Raw genomic sequence first — 20,794 nt, forward strand, 5'->3', positions numbered from 1 at the left:
TTTTATATATTTGCTTCTGTCATTTTTTAGCACAGTTGTTATACTGCTTCAAAGTCTGCCTTTTAAAAACTCCTCACCTCTGTCTGAAAACACTTTCCTTCCCTTTTTCATTTGTTTCATTCATGCATCCATGTTGCAGATTTTTCTGTTTGGTTTCTAGAGCTTATCTAACGTTACCCTGTGAGCAATTCGAAGATTTCAATCACTTATTTTCTGAAAGGTCATTTTCTTTTTTATTGAGTGCTAGCTGAGATTTTTTTTCCCCCTGCTATTCTGTATTAATTAATCCTCTTATATCCTTTATCAAAGTTACTGTGTTTTCCAAGACATTTCTTCTATTACTTTGATGTGCTCCACATTGTATAGATGCCTAGATGTGAGTCTCACAGGTCCCTCTCAATGCTGAAACACTGTTTCCTGACTTCTGTTGAATGGCTGGTTTTATGAAATATTTTTAAAATTTTTGCCTTTCTTTTCTTGCCCATGGGTTTACCTCTCTCTGTTTTGTCACCCCAGTTTACAGCTGGTGTAGTTTCACTGAATCAGCATATAGTAAAATGAAATTACTACTACAGAATAGGGGACCAGGCCACACATTTCTATTTTTCAGAGTTTTGGGATGGCTTTTTCTTCCTGCAGTGAAGGAGGTCTCCATAGCAGATGGGCCTGCAGTGAGGGCCTTAGAATAGGTTGGATACTCAAAAGAAATGAAAGCACTGTCTTAGAGGCTGAACACATTATCTAGGATTATTTCACTTTACTCTCTACACAACAAACTGTGTTTTGTGAACAATATACAGAAACTGCAAATGGAAAAATAATCACATATGGCGAGTCTTTTTGTCTCAGCAGTATATTAAATGGGTAGGTTTGTTCTCCAGATTTGGTTGTATTGTCCCATCAAACAATTGGTGTACCTTGTTTTATCTGTTACAGAGTGGCACCATCACTCTTTTTCTCTTCTTTAAGCAATCTTTAGCTCAGGAGCCATTAGCACTAGCACCTTTTGTAGCTGCTCTGCAATCTAAACGAACTGCTTGATAAAACTTGAACAATTTGAATCCTCTCAGGCTGGTCTGTGCCTACGCTTCCATTTGCCCAGAAAAGGCTTAATGTCCACAATCTATTTAGTGCATGTTTACTTGAATATGCAGGTGTTTCACCATAGTGGCCATGTTCACCATGTTCTAATTAGGCATGTGTGTATTGGAAAATATTTTCCTTGCTTCATTTTTGTGTGATTCCTATGAAATGCATTGTAACATATACTCAAGTTAAGGGGTATAAACCTTCCTTTTATTATCCTAATATAATAGCCTGCATTGTAGTAGCCTATATTTGTAGAAAAATTTAGAGCACAAACTGGCATTTTTTGTAAGAAGGTTCCTGTATAAATAATGCAGATTGTGTAGCTTAAATAAATGTCAGACAACATTTTACAGATGGTGAGGGATGTACAGACACAAGAAACTATGGAAAATATTTCCCAGTTTTTTACATTTCAAGATGTGCATGTTGTCTACATCAGACTGATTTATTTAGGCTGGTAGCAAAGGAAAACTCTATTTAATGATTAGATCGTTATCGTCTCTCTGGTTACCACAGAGATGTACAGTGCTACAAAATGCAGTATAATTTATTTATCTGTTAATATCTTTGTGTTGTGTTATAATTACCTCTTGTTCTCTTCTCCTTCCATGAAAAGACTTGTTGGTATTTTGTTTTTGTAAACATTTATTGTTAAACGGTTTCTTTAGAAAACCCCATTGAATATGCTTTAAAATTGTGCTTATAGTTACTTAGTTTTTTTATTTTTGATCATGGAAATTACTTGTAGTTGTAAGTAATACTAGTCTTTCTATGTAAACAGTCATAACATAAACACTCTATACCCTTTTCTTTCCTCCCACAGATAGTTTGCATTTTCAAAACTAAGAAAGTAAGAGTGTAAAAAATGCGGAGGAGATTTCAAATCAATATATCCCTTTTTTTACTACCTGCAGTGTCTTGCTTTGTGGGTAGTGCATCCCTGTTATTAAAATTTCTGGTCACAGATTATTATAATTTTAAGCTTTTTTTTTGGAAATGTAACCTCTGTCCTTTCTCACTCCTAAATATTTTCCCCCTTCATTATCAGCATGGCTCTTTGCTTTCCCGCACGTTTTCTGTCATAGTTTGCTGCCACCCTTTATCCTCTGCCCTTTGGCCAGTTATGATTATATTAACAGTTACGATATAAAATGTAATTAAGACAGATAGCTCAATTATGCTAATTATCAGGTTAATTTATCTTTGCTACTTGCTATTCATATCTAGAATTTGTTTTATCATGATTTTTTATTGTTAAAAACCTTGAAACTAGTTTTTACAAGATTCTTCAAATTTTTGAAGATATGTGTGTATTATTGAGATCATTTATATTTCCCAAGCAGTCTTGGTACATTAATGCATAGATGTGAGAGCTGCAAGAGAGCTTGGAATTACCAAAAATAATAAAATTGGTCAAAGAACACCAGTTTTATTTAGAGTTATAGTTGTAATAGTGATAAAGTGTTGGAGACACAGTGTTTTCAGATAATTTTACACAGTTTAAAAGAAATGCACTCATTTGATTAAGCATAGAGCCTATCCATAACATTTCTCCTAACTTTTAATACTTGTGATGCTTTTTTTCTCCGTCATGTATTTGCAGTTTTATTTTACTAATTGTTTAGTTTCTTATCTGGGAATCAGAGTAGCTGTTTTTCAGTGATGGTGGACAACATGATGTTTGAGTTTTATAAGGTGACTTGGGAGACAGTGAAAAAAAAATCTATGGAAATGTAAGATTCTAGTAGCTATCTGGTGGTTTAAGGGTAACAGCATTTTAACTAGTTTTTGTACAGTATTGTCCAGTTTCAATACTCTATATTGTAACTGTAGATTATGCATATATGTATATATATATAAAATCTATACATATATATTCTGTTTTATATGTCATGTTATATTTCGTTTTCATCTTTGTTCCTTCTTAAAAGGAACTAATTGTGTTTTTTAGGACTTCTATTACCTTTCTTCACTCCCAAGAACTGTTAAAATTACACACAAATGAAACAGTAATCTTCCCTGTGATCTGCTACATAGCAGGAGAAATGGCCAGCTGTGATTAGAATAGAAACACTGCATGGAAAAATTGCCATTAAAATGTAAACAGGATTTTTTTTTTAAGTCACAGAGAGAAAAACTGAAATGAAACATAATAATATATGATCACTGCAAAGAATTTTTTAAAAATAAATTTGCGCATCTGGATAGTTATAAAAATAATATTAGTGGGGCATAGAACATCTTAATACAGTAATTCTAAATTATATTGCAGAATTCTTTGAAGATGTATATATTTTTTGTGTGTAAGACTTAGGTCTAGACTATAAGGAAAGGCATTAGAAAGTTGTAAATATATTTTAACTGAGAGCTGTCTTTGGAAGTCCTATCATTCACTAGTGACAGATGTAGAAACCTTCAAAAGCAAGGCTCATTTTTTATAGTTGTGGGAGCTATTAATTCCTTGCCCACCTTTGTACATGTGGTGAAAATCTAAAACCCTTTAGATTTGTGATTGTTATTCCTCTTTTAAGAGGAAATGAAGGTTAACAACCCAGATAATTGTTTTGCATAAATCTGGAGGTTGAAAATGCTTTGGTTCCAGTGAAAAGTAGCTTTTATTTCAGATGATGACTTGATATAGTTTGGTGGTCTCCAGATAAATTGCAAAGAAAGACTTTGTGAACTAGCAATGCGTAGCAGTGCTCAGAATAATGTGGTTTTCTTAAGCTTTGTGTTCTTATATTTTTGTGAAGAGAATTAAAATATTTGAACTTAGAAGTGACAAATTCATGGATAGCTGATGCTACTTGCAAACTCAAAAATCAGAGTTTTCTGGCAAAATTTTGATGAGGACACTTTAGAATCTTGTGCAAGCTGAAAGGATAATCTCAAGTTTTTTTTCTTCTTGTAGTGTTGGTGTATGAGGTCCATGTATACACAGGGGCTAAACTTGGTGCTGAAACAGATTCCAATGTTTATATCAACATCATTGGGACAAGAGGAGATGCTGGCAAAAGGAAACTCCATAGATCTAAGAATAATAATGTTAAGTTTCGACATGGACAGGTAAAGTATAAACAAATGCTGCTTCTGATAAATAAGAATAAATTATGGCTAGAAAATTCTTTCATCAAGAAATGTAAAAATTCTTTTATTTACAAGGTTTATTTAAGCATTGACCATTTTCCTTATTCAAAATTCCTTACATAATTGCATCGTATGGTTAATTTTTATCTGCTTGATCAACCATTTACTGAGAGCTTTAGGTATTAGAATTTGGGTATTTCAGTTATTTGTATTGCACATATAAATAAAAAGGTAACAATATCATATTTTTTGTCCTGAACAGATCATTTTAGATTTTAGAATCAGGTTCTGAATCTGTATTCCTAAGTATATTTTCCAAACTTGGTGAGGCACATAGAACTAGAAAATATAACGTAGACACAACCAAGTAATTGAAACTGATCATTTTGCCATGCCAAAGGCATCAGTGATGTCTTTGGGGAAGCATTTTCAGGTGTTATTTACCTTAGAAAATTTTAAAGGATCTTCCCTGACTGGCCAGGATGAATATAAAACAACTATATTCATTTTGAAAACCAACAATCAATCAAACAAACAAAAAATTTAAAAAAACCCCACTTTTCTATAGTGTTAGAGTCAAAGCAATAGCTATGTTTAAGACCTTTATAATTTTCCTTGTATGGTTCCACAGATGGATATTTTCTGCATAAAGGCTGTCTCACTTGGAGACTTGGAGAAAGTTCTGATTAGCCATGATGGAGCTGGTCCAGGTAGGATTTAATTTCCTAGAGACCAGTCTGTTTTCAAGTCCTTTTTAAACCCAATGCACTTGTTTAAGCTGCATCCTTCATAGAAAATGTGACAGAAGGTCTTGCAGTGATAAAAAGTCTTCCTGCCGGTTGGTCACTGTGATGGGATGATGAAAAACTGTGGTAATGGACAGAAAAATGGTCATGAGTTTAATGTCATGTAGTGTTATTCTACTCTCTGTTTTCACAGTTATTTATAAAAAAGAACTATTTATTTGCATGTAGAAAACTCTCAAAAGTGTGGCTCACACTGGTAATACAATCTTTCACTAGACAAACAGTGAAAACTATCCAGGAAGGAATTGAAGGTATTCAGCAGCTGGTAACTGAATACCTGACAAAATCCGAGTAGCTATAACACAATGTCCTCACTGCTTTGGGCAATTGTAGAAGATTTGAATATACATTTAATCTGTGAAAGTCAATGGGGAGCTGCTCCGGTGAGTGACACTGCATTCAGCTTGTAGGTTTTTAGGGAAAGAAGAAAGAATTTGTTAATGAGATGAATTTTGGGTACAGGCCCTCAAAGAAATGTGCATCTCCCTGGAATGATGCAAATGCAGAGAAAGCATTTAAAAGCACCAAAGATGTAAATAGTGCAAATATGCTTTCAGATTAATATCTAGGAAGAGGCTAAGTGAAGAGAGGGATTTTAGGCAGTTCAGGGCTTCACTGATAAGAGATTAGAAAATCCCTTTTACCTACTGTGTTCTGAAGTTGCCCCAAGCAACGCCCGTCTTGCACTCTGTACTGCCTAAGGCTCTGAGCAGGCCTGTGACTATTACAGAAACAGCCCTGACAGTGCAGCCTTGGAATGGTGTGTAATCTTGTTTCCTGTAGTTCCATAGAGTTTGCTGTCTTCAGCAACATGGATGATTGTACACCTGAAAGTTTCACATCGTAGAAACCCAAGATATAACACAAAAGGCACTGTGGTGGAGCCCGCCTTCCCTCCATTCCCCACAGAACTGTGCCATCCTCTCTTCCCTGATATCTCCTTTAACAGGCAGCACAGATTAGAAAGATCAGCATTACAAATCTGTAACCCAGTTCAGCTATCTCAAGATGTTTTTTGACATTGGAGTTCAAATGTGTGGGTTTGAAGGACTGTCTAAACAGGACAATGGATTGAATTCTATCTAACAAAATGTGCCTTGGTAATTCAGGAGGCTGTTCATTGTACTCAGCACAGACAGGTCTCACAGGAACATTTTGAACTGTATCCAAGACTAGCCCCACATAAACCTAGCCTGTGGTGGCTGAGGGGTTGAGAGCTGGAAAAAGATGATGGCTCAGAAATACTCAAACTTTTGAGAAGAAGGATGCCTTCAGAGGTGGAGTACCCCTTTTTCTCATCACTTGCCTGAGTGACAGGGCAGGAGGGGGTTAATTCTTGATTTGGAGTCTGTCTTGAAGGGATCCTAGAACATATGTTTTCTTTGGGGCTCCCAGGCTGCGGGGCACGGGTGTACTCCCACAGCTCCCGTGAATGAGGAAAGTGAAGGACTTTTGTCCTAGAGAGCAGCATTTGCTCCATGCACTACCTGGGGATGCCCTTTCTATGCGACAGAAACTGCTGCCTTCCAGTCTCAGATACAGCCAGGAGGCAAAGCACAAGGATGAATAGGATGGTTGTTTCTGACCAAAACATCCTGCATGCTGTTTGCTGCAAGGTGCTGCTGGGTAATGGTGTGAATCAGGTGAAACCTCATAAGCAATAGGACAAGTTGCTGGAACCCAGGACATCCCTCTGGCTGTCCTGAGCAGCCAAGACCCATGCCAGGGGGCTCAGAGACCCTGGTACAGAGCACAGAATGCCTGTGGTTTTGATTATGACCCATGGAGCAAGTTACCAACCTTAGATGAAGATCTGCAAGCCATGACAGTTAAATAGAATGATAGTGAATTTATCATGGGGTGAAAAGGTAGATTTTGGGGTTTTTTAGAATGGGGATTCAGGGGGCAAGATGGAGGGATCTGGGTGTGTCCAGCCTTTCTCTTTCTTCTTCTTGGCCTCCATCTTCTGCTGTGATGTTGACACTTTTAGATTGGTTTAGAGTAGAAGCTCACTGTCTAACATAGGTGATAGGTATTGGAAAGTAATTGTAAACATTGTATGCGTAATTTTTAGTATAAAGACATAACACCACCCTGGAGGCAGGCAGAGTGCCTGGACTGTCTTGCTGAATGGACCTCAACTGGACAGGAGAAAATATTTTATAGATAGGGAACAATAAAAAACCTTGAGACTGAGAAATTAAGAATTCTGACTCCTTCTTCAACTGCTGGGCTGGGAAAAGAGACTTTCTAATGTATCTTGGGGTAACTCTGACCAGCTAGAGGCCCTAAGACAAGTTGTGAGCAGTGCAGGTACAGTGAGAACAGGTTATTTGAGAAGGACATCACAAGACAACCAGACCAGTCACTAGGATGGTCGTTGGAGGTGATCTAAAAATCAGCATGGATGTGCCAGTGCTTACTGCAGTTGGGGAAAAGATTATCTCAGTAGCCCAGCAGAAGTGAGAGTGCACAGCTCCACACCTGCTGCTCTCACAGCAGCAAGGCTGAGTGTGTGCTCCCCACTGACATGCACACAAACACATTTCCAAAACACAAATGTGTGCACATAGCTGGCCATGCAGATCAACACTGGCAGGAACTCAGCACGAACACAAACAGTGCAAGCAGCCTTCCCCTGTTACCCTCTCCAGCTGAGCAGAACAACAGTCCATCAGTGTCAAGTACAAAAAAATATGTACAGGATGGATGTATACGGCCTCCACTAGCTGGCCTGAGGCAGTCAGTCTTTCTGGTTGCTGGCTCTGAATCCTTGGATCCTCAGTTTTGCCAGTTACTGGCACCAAGACATTAAAACCCCCTCCAAGGCTGCAGACCCACAGCATAAGTTTTAAAGATTTGTTAATTAATATTTTTATATCTACAATAAGAAGTTCACTCACAGTGGGAAAAAATTTCCAGCTTTCACACAAATCTTGATTATGGGCATAAACAGATTTGTACCAACATTCTTGTGCTTGATTACTGGGAATAATCAGAAGATGTAGGCAGGGATGTGAATGGTGTTGACAGTTCAGAGATGTATGCATGTATTTGTCTCCAAGAGAAAAAACCCACCCCTCTTAAAATTCAAACAGGCAAAGGCAGAAAAGAATTGCATCTCTTAGGAGACACAAAAAATAATAAAGCTTTCATTCTGTTAATATATCTTATTTATTTTGATGAGATCTGTCTAAATATGATCTGTGTTTCTGCTAGAAAAAGATAATCTGGGCTTTTTTTCTTAAAATTTATTTAAAAAATAGTATGATTTCACATTATAAACTTTTGTCATTTCGACACAGGCAGTGGATGGTTCCTGGATAAGATTGTCATCAAACATAAAGAAGGAGAGGAAGCTCATGAGGTCGTATTTCCTTGTAATAGGTATGTCATTCATGGAGAAAAAGAATTTGTTACCTTCCAGCAACGTAATGAAAAAATTTTAGAGCAGATATGTGCACACAAACTAGGTGTTTGAGCATTGCCCCGGAGTTTTTCAACATACAAAATGCAAAAATTTTGCAGCTGAAGGCAAGGAAAAAGTTCCTATATTGGCATGGAAGGGAGTAATAGCCTAATGCAGAGAAGTCCCAAATCAAGTGTTGCATAAGAGGAAAGGTGCATTGATCTTTTTTTAAAAATCTAAATTATATAGAAACCATGTGAAATTAAATAAGATTTCAGTTCTCAACCTTTTAAGAAATATTGTGTGTAAAGATCTGAAATGGCATAGTTGTCATCATGGAAACGTGGTGGGGTGACTTGTACAGCTGCAGTGCTGCCATGGATGACTATAAACCCTTCAGCAGGGAGAGGCAAGGAAGGAGAGGAGGTGAAGCAACCCTGTATGTTAGGGATTATTTTGATTTTTTAGAGCTTGGTGATAGAGTTGGGCATTTATGGGTAAGAATCAGGGGGAAGGCCAGCAAGGCCAGTGTCGTGGCAGAAGGGTCTGGGTCTGTTACAGACAGGAGAAAAAGACAGACAAAATTTAATGTGAACAGCTGGAAGAAGTCTCACTATCACCAGCTGTTGTTCTCGTGAGGGACTACAAATACAATGCAGCAGAGGAGAAGGAGTTTAGGAGGTTCCTGGAGCCCATGGAAGAGAACCTCCTGACACAGATGGTGAGGTGGCCAAGTAGAGAAAATACCCACTGGATGAAGGGAAGATTGAGACACTTCATGCCTTCTTCCCCTCAGCCTTCAAGAATGATACCAGTTCTCCTTGTAGGCAGCCCCCTGAGCTAGAAGGAAGGAGTGGGGAGCAGAATGAGCCCCACAATCCAAGTGCAAAGAGTCAGTGCCCTGCTGCAGCACTCAGACACAGACAATTCTACTGGGCTGGAAGGGATCCCCACAAGGGTGCTGAGGGAGATGCACTGGGTCACAGCAGCCCCATGCAGTGCAACAGACCTGGGGATGAGGGGCTGGAAACCTGGCTGGTGGAAAAGGATCTGGAAGAGCTGATCAACAGCAAGCTGAACACGAGCCAGTGTGCCCAGGTGGCCAAGATGGCCAGTGACAACCTGGCTTGGATCTGCAATAATGTACACCAAGGCTGTGATTGCCTCTGCGCTCAGCACTGGTGAGGCTGCAGCTTGAATCCTGTGTCCAGTTTTTGTCCAAAAAATGCTTTCTACTTTTAGAAACTGCTAGTGATCTTTTGTTTCTTAGAATGGAATGAGGAGATATGTCTCAAAATTTAATCAAGCTGTTTATTGCAAAAAAGTTGAAATGCAGTGGAGTTTAGACTTCATGCATAAGAGATTTATTCATAGAGTTTTGTTCCATACAAGAAATGAAATATTTTATGGATCTTGGGTTTAAACAAATACAACATCAATGTGGAGTCAATAGAATAGAAGCTGACAGTGAGCATGTGTTTATTTATTTTTAAATAAGTGAGGTTGTTGAAGATTGGGAAATATTATGTGAACAAGGGGGTTCAGCTGAAAGTAGTATGAATGTATGTTTGCAGTGAAATGTTATTGCAGAAAAGTTCCTTAAATTCATCAGTATAAAAGAAAAATAAAGCAAGAACAGAAGCTCAGTTTGTTGCTGCAGATAGGCAAAAGTTTTAGAAACTTCCAGACCTGAAGATTTTATATATAATTCTAAGTACAATAACTATAACTAACCACTGCAGGTTTTATAACTGTCTCACATGTACAGCTGAGTCTCTGAACCAATAAATAATTAGTATTTCACACAATGTACTCCATATTGTACTACTCACCTCATACAGCAACCATGAAAATTCTTCTTTGCCTGCAGCAAATTGAACCAAATTCTTCTTATATGAATAAGGCCAACTGTGCTGAAGGTATAAAAGAAAATTTGATCCTGGAAGTAGTTTCAAGGTGTAGCTTGATCAAAGGTGTATAAAAAATACTATTGGAGACAAAAGGTAATGGTCAGATGATATATACTATACTAATACTAATAGTTTTTCTTAATCTTATTATTTTTGTTTTTGCAATGAAAGATGGTTAGATGAATATCAAGATGATGGGAAAACAGAGAGGGAGCTAACTGCCAATAGTAAGTATTTTGTTACAGAAAATTTGTTATAGCACTACGGTATATACTTAATGCCTTGTTATTACTAAAGAACTTTTCCAGATAAGAACATAGTTTAAGAAAAAAGTGATAATAAAGCTAGCTTACAATTATTTTTCCTGCTCATATTTTAGAGAGTGGCAGTTCAGTGAAGACATTTCTTAAAGGTAAGAGTTGTTTTCCAACCATTGCTTTCTACACCATAGTTTTTGCTGTTTGAATTTAAATCAGTATTGCAGGAAGTATGTGAGCAAATTTCCTCATTTGTATATGTTTTCTTGTATATCAGCTGTGAAAGAACATGACAAATTGGCTGGCAGTACTCTACAGGAAGGACTAGACCTTTATAAGCAATTGAGAAAACACAGAAACCATTTCTGGTTTTCTTCCTACTTCTACTCTTCTGTTCTGAAATCAATCAGGAATTCCTCTGAAAAGAGATTCAAGTGTTCTTTTGTTTACCCCAATGTCACTGTCATTTAATACTTGGGGACAGGTCCCCTAACAAACATCAGCAAGTTGAAAAATGTGTTGTGAAGTGTCAGTGGAAACATTTTCAGGTCAAAATTCCAAAGTAGCCAGAAATAATGCAAGCTTAAACTCCAAATGCTCCAGTGAAGCTAAATGTATTATGTGCATTCAGTTGCCTAAATCTGCTTAATTAATGAAAAGACATAGATGAAACACTCCCCACCCAGCTTTCTGTTTCTATATCTACAAGGACATTCTCATCCCTATAATGCACTAGTTACCACCTCTGTGTTTCTTCCTAACCTGACACACTTATTTTTAATGAACATTTAACTGTAAATGGTTATTCTGTGCAACTCTCTCTGGGAATTTCATGGGAACAACTCAACTAAAAAAAGTAATGTTTCCATTTGTCTCTGAAAACAGTGACTTGCTTTCTGTAGGATGAGTCCTAGTCTCCCAATCTAGTTTCAGTTTCAAAATGGAATCATTTGCATTCAATGAAACTGTTTAGCCAACACCTTTATTATTCCACAAAAGCATGAATTTGACAAAAGGAGAGTGATGAACTCCGGTAACTAAAGACTTTCTTTTTCACAGAGAAAGTTGATTTTCACGAGTGACTTGGAATTGGATTCTGCAATCTGCTAAGTGCACAGTTCTGGGAAACAACCATAATATCTGTTTCACCTTATGTTCAGAAAATAAACTATATTTTACTACCAGTTCAAAATTTTTCCCAGCACAGTTTCATTCTTCATTACGTTATAGCAAGCGGGCACAGATGCACAGGCTGCTCACTGCCTGTGAGTGTCAAGAGTGATCAGACTCAGTATACTGATTATGAGGAGAAAGGAGTGGTTTATTCTTAACTAGCTTTTGAAATGTCACACTGCCAAGATGTCCAGGAGGACCCAGAGACCATTGAGATCAGAGCTTCTGAAAAAAGAGGTTATAAAAGAGAAGAACATTTTTAGGAAGTTATCTGTCAGGTAGCTGTATGACAGCTTAGCTTGAGCTGCTCTTCAGCCATTTTAGTTTTGCCCATGGGCTCACTCCAGTGAGGAACGGAGATTGGTTACAGATTGGACTTTTATGCCTTATGAGAAAAAGATGATGGTTGGGACTGATTTTTCACAGTTTGTGTTGTCATATCAGTGATCTCATTGACGTTCCATGATTGAGCTTTGTAGGAGGGAACCATCGCAAGAGGTTTGGAAAGATATCCTGTAGTCAGTTCTGTGTCACTCTATCGTGACTCAGTGCCAATGTCGGAGCTGGTAAGAGAACATTCCAGAGATGCCGAGTCCTGGGAGAAAAAGTAGTTCCCTTAGATTCTTCCAGCACCTGTTTATCACTATTCTACATGGTAGAATAGTGATAAACAGTCCCCTTCAGAGTGCGGGTGAACACTTTCCATGTAACAGATATTTACTGAATAAGAGGCAAGTGGAAGGTCTGATGTTAGGGAGCCAATATTTTAAGCACTAATGTGGCCATATTCTGTATGAGCTGCACTCTGCAAATGGGCTTCAGGGAAAGTCATAAAAATCTGGTCAGTATAATTCAGTGTTTCCTGATTTTCAGGGTAAGATCAATGTGCTTAGGTCAAGTTTAAAGCACCAGATGCAGAACAAATTACTTTATAAGTCACTCTGAAGGTCAGAAATCTCGTTCACTTTGGATGAGGCTAGTAACCGGTTCAACCACCAAGCCAAAGAGGAAACTTTGGAAGTCATCATTGCTAGCAGGTTACTTGAGGGCTCTCTGTCCTTTTTCAGCCAGGCTGGCATTATGCCAGTTCTAATGAAGCATAAATCCCAGATCCCTGTGACTGCTGCTGCTGGCTGTGGATTCTGCCAAAATGCAGTCTGCCCATATCAAGTTTTCTCAGTAACCTTCGCACATTTATACAATACAGAGAGACTCTGGCAAATCAGGCATAGGAATAGATTTATTTGTATGCCTCTGATTCCTCCTTGTATATTTGATGCAAGATAAATAGAGAAAGTGTATTTTCCTAGTGGAGAAAGCAGATAGATGCTCTCAGCTCTCAAATGAAGTTGATTTGAGGGATTTGAAGTTGATTTGAATGGGACTTTCTGTTACTCTCTAAAAGTTTCCTACATGGTAAGGGTATTTTACTACTTTTTCCTTCTGTTTTCTCTATTTATTTTCCTTCTGTGCCTCAAAATAGATGACCTATTGTAATAGCACATAGGAAAGAATTTTCTCTCAGAGCAAGGAGACAAGACACAGTATGTTCCAATGAAATCCTCTCTGCAGTCAGCTAAAAGGAGCTGGCTTCCTGTAATGTGATGCCTGTAGGGTGTCCTGAGGTTTTGTGGGTTATTGTGGGTGGTAAATAAAGTGTGGTTCAGTAGCAAAGTTCAGTTAATAGATATTTCTCAGCTGGCTCTTCTTCTGTTGGGCAAGGTTTTTGGTATTAAGGCGTAGAGAAAATTCATATCAAAAGAGAAAATATTCAGTAAGTCCTGCTGTGACTAATTTTGTTTTGGAATTATTCCTTCCTTGCAAGTAGTCGATAATGGACTAAGAATAATCACAGGATTCCCAAATTTAAAAGGGAATGGACCCTATTCTAAAAAGCAGCAACAGCATGTTTCCATTGCCAGATGGAGGCAGAAATCCCTAAGAAAAAGAATTAAGCAGACTGACTGCTCTGCCTCAAGGAAACACAAAGTTCTACAATCTTCAGGAAATAAGCAACCAACTCCTATGTCTTGCAAAGTGTGAATGTCATTCTAGGTCTTAAGACCAAAAAACACCAGAGTAAAAAAACCCCTGAAACAGTGTATTGTAAAAGCAGTTTTGGAAATCCTTACAAAATACATAAATGGCTCATGTTTTTAAAACCCCAGAAAATAAACCTTCCTTTTTCAGCTTTCTGAATTATATGATGAAATGTTGACTTCAGGTTTTGCCATGCTCAGATTTCTTTGTACAGAAATTGTTGTGGGTTTGATTTTTGTGGTTTTATTGAAGGAACTTTTAGATTCCAGACTGGTGGTTAAAGGAATTTATGGCAGGAAATTGTTATAATCATACAATTTAATTTCTGAAAGTCAAGAAATGATCCCTAATTCTATGATATCTCTGGATAAATCTCTGTACTGTGAATCAGATTCTTGGTTATATCATTATATTAAAGAGAGAATTCTGAGACACTTTTTCCCACAGAATTCTGGTTTTTCCCCTGCTATTCATTTTAGTGCTTCCTACATTGGTGTCTCAAAGTAAATGGCTCTAGCTTCACATGTAAGCTACAGAACTACAATAACACATGAACACACTAATCACTCTGAAAGGAAGTTAACACAGGTCAGTGATGTTAGGAGAAAAGTCTTTTTTAATGTGGTCACACAGATGAAACACAGAAAAATGACCTATTGAAGCCCAGCTATCTCACTTCCACACCTTCATTCCTGGAGGGGTATAGAAATCACTGAACACAGTAAATACTTGGCATCAGTCTTCTGTCTCATGTAGCAATCCTCACCAAGTAGATGTCTGAGTGAATAGAATATTATACAAAGGATTTTTTGATTCTTCTGGCATGAGCAGGTTAAATGAATTTGTTGAACTGAGACAAAATGGAGTCAGTCTGTGTTAGTTCATTTAATAAACTGTAGAAGCATTAAAAGTAAGTGTAGGAGAATAAAGAATCACAGACACTAAGAGGCTTTAAATCTGTAACCATTGATTTATTCCCTGGAATACTCCCAACTTGTGTCTTAGCCTTCCTACTGAAATAATAATTAAAAAAACAATCATGGATATTAATTAAAATAAATCACCTTGCTTGAAATACCTTCTCTGAACATGCTGCCTCTTTGAGGAGGGAACAGCCAGTTATGTATTTCTTATTTCTCTTAAGGCTTGCTCTCTCCTGGAGCAGAGGGATATTACAAAGAGAAAAAAAAAAACAACTCCACTTGGGAAATACAGAACTGCAAAATTATCTTAATTTCCTCTCTGCTGTGTTCCTGGGACAGCCTTCAAAATGGAGCATGCTTGGACAGGATAAGAGATTCAGGGCTATGTTGGGAGTCTTTGTAAAAATTTGAAGCTCCTCATAAACCTTTGGAGTGCTCAGGAACAGCAAAAGCTCAAACAATGCTTGACTTCACCAAGTGTGACACCCTGATGAGTACCACATGCCAACCTGGCACAAGGAGATAAAATTCAAAGCTGGCACATAAATCAAACAGCAAAAGTTCCTCATTAGGCAAAGTGTGGATTTTCCACACACTACATCTGACTCATTGCTGGAAATGACCTTAAAATAAGAGTTCAGATGGAGGGATCCTTTCAGCTAGTGTGTTACTCAGAAGACTGGCTGTGAGATGAGTATTTGCCTGCTGTTTTCTAGCTGAGCCCAGAAGAGTCAGGGAACAGTCAGATGTAAGGCAGAAACAGGTTCTATAACAAGAGAAAATAAAACCAAAACAGGATTAGCTGAAAAAAAACTATAAGAAAAAAGAGGAAAATTATAAATTAAGGCAACCAGATCAGGTTTTCATCTAGTCTCCATCTTTAAGCAGGCAGAGGAAAACAAAAGGTAGGAAAAAAGCACACAGTTCTGTAAGAAAAAGACACATCTGATTTATTTCTGAATGAAATTATTCTAAAATTCATTTTATCACTATATTGTATTGGGGTCTTACACAAAATCACAAAATAGTTCTCTTTATATCAGTCCCATTAGCAAATTATTATCACAGTATTTGCCACATCTAAACAAAAGCTTTTATTTTGCTTCCACTGTAAAGTTCCTCTTGCCATGCAGGATCAAGAGTCTTTTCAACAAATGATTCCTTTGAAAGTAGAGAATGATTTACCTTCTAGCACTTAAGTAGCTTCCTATACTACACTATCCATGTAAGACACTGTATTTTTCTCACACCTGAAAAAGCTTCCCAGTTGCATACTTGACTTCTAACACTGTTATGAGCACAGGTGACTTACCAAAATACAACCTCTAAAAGGCCAAAGCCATAAGGTCAGAATAAATCTCTTCAAAAACAAAGAATTAAGCTCTTCAAAATTTCCTGAATTTTGTATTCAATCCTAATGAGTGATCTGATCTGACAAATGAGCATACAAAACATGACAAATTAAATTAGAAAAATCTGAAAAAAAGTTGAAGTTTCATTGTTTAGCTAGTTATGTATTAGCCAGCAGTTCTTACCAATGTATCATGTACAAGTCTTTCAAAACGTTAATATTCTTTTCATGTTACATAAGAACATTCTAAGAACTGAAATGTATTAAAATTAATACTGAAATTAAAGTAGCTATTTTGATACAAAGAATGCAAAAACACCCTTAAGCAAAGTGTCTTTTTTCTGCTTCCTAGGTATTAATTTCTGTTTTCATACCCACTTCAACAATTGTCTTACATTTATCAAGTCTGAGCTATAATTATATTAAAAAATTAATTATTATTAATTTTTAAATTTTTATTATAGTGAATGGGACATAAACTCATGGAAATCTATAACTCCTCTTTGTGACAGTAACAAAGACATCCTTTGCTCTCTACCATTGATCCTAAAAATGTTTAATTCGTAGATTGATGCTAAAAATGTTTTTCCTGTTTTAGCACAACGGTGGAGAGTGCAGGTTAAAACAGATGGAGATTCCCCAGAGCCACAGGAGTGTAAAAGGACCCTTGTGATTTATGGCTCAAAGGGCAAAAGTGATGAGCTTCTGCTTTCTCCACAAACCCCAGGATACGTGTGCTTTCTCCCCAGAGCCACTGACGAATTCATTGTAAGTCAGAAATATACGGTTCTACATAGAACTGATCATGACATTGCCCTCTTGGATATATATAAGTATATAGATATGGATATGGATATAGATATATGTATATATATGTGTGTGTGTGTGCATAACTAGCATTATATATATATAAAGTTGATTTGTCTGCTAAAAAATGATGTAATTATTTACAAAGCTGGAATGACATAAGTATAGGTCTTGGGTCATCTCCTCCTGCTTGTCCTGTTCTACTACAGCCAGCACCATGGACTCTTTTGTGTAATTTATTGCATTCACCAGCTCATCTTGCATTTTTCTGAATCCCTGGAGATTCCTGAGTTGAAGTTCACACAAAAGGCAATATACAATTATTTGTGAATGCAGAAGATGAAGGCTTGGGCAGCACTCCCAGGGGATATAAGTGGGCTTTTCTTTCCTTCATTTCCATCTTTGTAAAGTAGTATCCACTCTCCACAGGATTGTTCTGTCTCTCAGGTCAGCAGGCAGAGGATTTTTCTGGGTAATCACAAATCACTGGAGAATGCATTCATGCATATCAAAGTGTGGTGAACTCTGAAGCAATAGCTTATGGGTGGCCAGTATTAAAATCAACCCTACAACCGTCCTGACTGCCCATACACCTGACACACATGCTGATGATTTGGGAGGATTCATCTGAATAGAATATTTTAAATCTTCAATTCTGTCCTGGCCTTCTAGGCTAGGTCATTGCAAATTCTGTAGATTGTCATGAAGTACAGCTTCTAGCCAGCAAGATGGGAGAAATAGCTTGCAATTTGAGGCAGTTTTATACAGCTCAGAAAGACTTTTCAATGGCTGCAATAAACATTCTGAAAACAATGGCAAAACTACATTTAGAAAATTATGTCAAAGCCTCGTTGTAATGACCTGATCCAGGCTGAATTTTTACTTTGAATAACAAGCTAAAGCAATTTAGGAACTTTATGGGGAGTAAATGAAAGGATAAATGGTATTTCTTAAGAACAAGGAAGCAGCTGCTTATCAGAAAACACACAGGAAACACACTGAGTAACAAAACAAGCTTCCTATCCTATGCCATGAGCATAAACTGAAGAGGTCAGCAGAGGCAGAATCTATCTGTGGAGCTGGAGCACCAGCTGACTGCATTTTGGCAAGCACCATTGCATAAAGCAGCGATGCTGCTACATCCAGCATGCTGGTAATTTCCCAAGTGGCACGTATTCCTTGTTAAGGCTGCCTGATTTCAATGATTGGGTATCACACCAGGAGAAATTTGTATTTCTGTGTGTTGGTTGTGGTTGTCCCTCATAGTCTACTATCCTTGGTATGCAGTACATTATGGGTTGTAGCCTTCCACCCCAGCAGCTTTCTGAATGCTTGTTCATATTTTGGATAGACTTTGGGTTAGTGCCTGTATTTTCCCCACAGCTATTTGTCTCCTTGTTTTTATTGCTTTGTATGAAAAAGTTCATTCTATTTGAGCATTATTTACTGTGCATGACGTTTTATCTCTTTGCTGCATTGCTTACAGTGCAGCTTACACAATAGCAACTCTGGTATAAAAGGGTATTTGGGGATTCACAGGTATCTCCATAAACACCCTTACACCTCTTCAGATGTTTGAGCTAATAAACCCAGTTTCATTTTGCTTTCCCTTTCTTTGTTCTTACTAAGACTATGCAGAAGAGTGCAGAAACTTTGCTGATGTTTTCTCACTGTAGCAGCAGGCTGGAGGCATGAACATGATATCACAATGAGGACAAGCTGTGAATTCAGCTTTCCAAAAAGCACGAATAAATGAACTTTTAACCTCCCCGCAAGATCCTGGTCCTAGACAAACATCCTTAATAATATAGTGCAGTAAAAAGAACAACAGGTTATGTGCTATAAGCAGTTCACATAGTTTTGAAACTATGTGAATGTATCTCATAATTTTGATCTCAGAGATACATTTATTGCACATTGAGGACAGAAAGGTATGTAAATTCCTGATTTTCCAGGTGTTCTCACACAAGTATATGCACAGATGTGTATCATATTCAGAATGAATATTCCATCCAAAATATGCCCAATCAACTCCTATGAAAGAACAGGTGTAGTTTAATTGCACATAGCAAGTATAAAGAATAAATTAAAAGAGAGAAAATAGAAGCATGCTCTTAGGTACAGTTGGGTTCTAGAAGTCTCAGAAATGTGCAGTATGGTAGTTGAGCTGCTTAAAAAAAATTAATTAGAACACCTACGTTTAAAAAAAAAATTAAAAATGCATCAATGTTATGAAATCTGACAGGACTAGTAGCACTGAAGGCAGCATGGCAAGAAACCAGTGAAGAGGTGGAATTTTTTTCCTTGGTAGTCTGGTGATGATTGGAGTCAATCATTGATCTCACACGGAATGAATAGATTTGTAAAGTACATAGATCTTTCTCACAGTCATCTTTTTTTCTTGGTTGCTAGCAGAGTAATTTTGCCCGAGTGTCTCTTTGGAAGGTCCTGCTGTATTGTGCACACTCTGTTCCCCAGAGAATCTTGAAATACATGGGGCAGAGTGTGAGATTAGGATGCCCAAAATTGTTGTCCACACACTGGCACAGGAAGTACAAAATGAGCAATAGTGCTCTTCAAGTAGGACTGTTGTTAAATACACAATAAATTCTGAATTAATTTTGTGTTAAGGATTAAAAAGGTGACAGAAAGTTTCAAATCCATAATACAATAATCCAATTCCACAGTATGAGATGATGCTCCAAACAACAAGCAGAAGGATTTCTGGAGTTTATGACAGATGGCTGTCCAATTGAATTTTAGTAGGTTTGATGAAACCTTATTAACTGGAATAATTTATGGGCGGGATGGGTGGGTGTGATTTGTTTGGGGTTTTTTTTTTGTTTTAACAGAGAAAAGAATGAAAAGGAATTGCATTTAAGTATGCATCCAAACAGTAAAATTTACAAGGCTTTCATTACCCTAGGCATGATGCCTTTGAGAAGCCCTGTGTGAGTTAAAGAGGAAAGGATTTAAAATGTTATCAAATTTTCTAATCATCTGTATCACTTACCAGTCTCTGAGATGTTAAGAAGCCCAGTGGCTCCTCCTAATTTTAAGAGCTTCACTCTTAGAGATTCAGTCACATAATGGAAAACATACTGTGTTTTTCAGTATGTGACAAATCACTCCAACTCAGCTAAGATTTCAAATTCTGAGTATCAGAAAAAGCTATTCAGAAGAAATAAGTGTGAAAAAATTAATTAGAAAATTATAGTAATGAATGAGGTAAAGTATCCTCTTGCAAATATTCGACAAATTTAAAACCAGGACATTTGCTGGATATATGCTTTGTGATGGATTATATGTCTGCCTCTGCTTCAAAGTTCATGTTGCATCCATTAATAGACGTTGGGAACAGACAATTTTGGTGCTCAAGATAGAATATCATATTCCAAAGGAAAACTGCTTGTACTAAACTGCTCAGAAAAGGATTGCAGGAATGATGTAATGGCAGGACTGGGTACAATGATGGAGCTGAACAAAAAGGCTAATGCTGGCCACAGCTGTAAGTGAAAACACAAATCCATGAAAAAAGGGGAACTATCTAATACACTCATTTAATAATAGCTGGTGTTTAATTCCATGGATCATAAACAGTATGATTATTAGTACTTGCTGGTTCAATGGCAGTCAGGGAATTAATTGAGATTGTGACTCTAGAAACAGAATGGACAATTGTGGTTTCTAAATACTCTGTCCTGTATTTTGGAATTATTTTCCTATAAATCTCCTCTGTGCATTTCCCACAAGGATTATACCCCATGTATTTATGACAACTTAGAATCCTAGTGAATTGTAAATTAGGGTAGCAGAAGACAAAGTAAAATGTGAATTACAGCTTGCCCTGTCACATAAAAATAACCAAGTTCTGTACTTTTGCAACTCCCAAACAGAGCTTTATGGAATAAATTGTTCCCAGCTTTTAGAGTAGCTGTGTGA

At 37.3% G+C, this 20,794-nt stretch overlaps 1 protein-coding gene across 1 annotated transcript in view; it reads left to right on the plus strand.

The window, feature by feature from the left end:
- Positions 1–20,794, plus strand: part of LOC132079350 (lipoxygenase homology domain-containing protein 1-like) — a 116,605-nt gene that overhangs the window by 24,005 nt on the left and 71,806 nt on the right. The window contains 5 exon segments of the mRNA XM_059481884.1: positions 4,001–4,155; positions 4,808–4,886; positions 8,288–8,369; positions 10,473–10,528; positions 16,644–16,813. Coding sequence (XP_059337867.1) covers positions 4,001–4,155; positions 4,808–4,886; positions 8,288–8,369; positions 10,473–10,528; positions 16,644–16,813 — 542 coding nt within the window.

The sequence above is a fragment of the Ammospiza nelsoni genome, chromosome 1, assembly GCF_027579445.1.
Source record: "Ammospiza nelsoni isolate bAmmNel1 chromosome 1, bAmmNel1.pri, whole genome shotgun sequence".
In the NCBI taxonomy this organism is placed as follows: Eukaryota; Metazoa; Chordata; class Aves; order Passeriformes; family Passerellidae; genus Ammospiza; species Ammospiza nelsoni.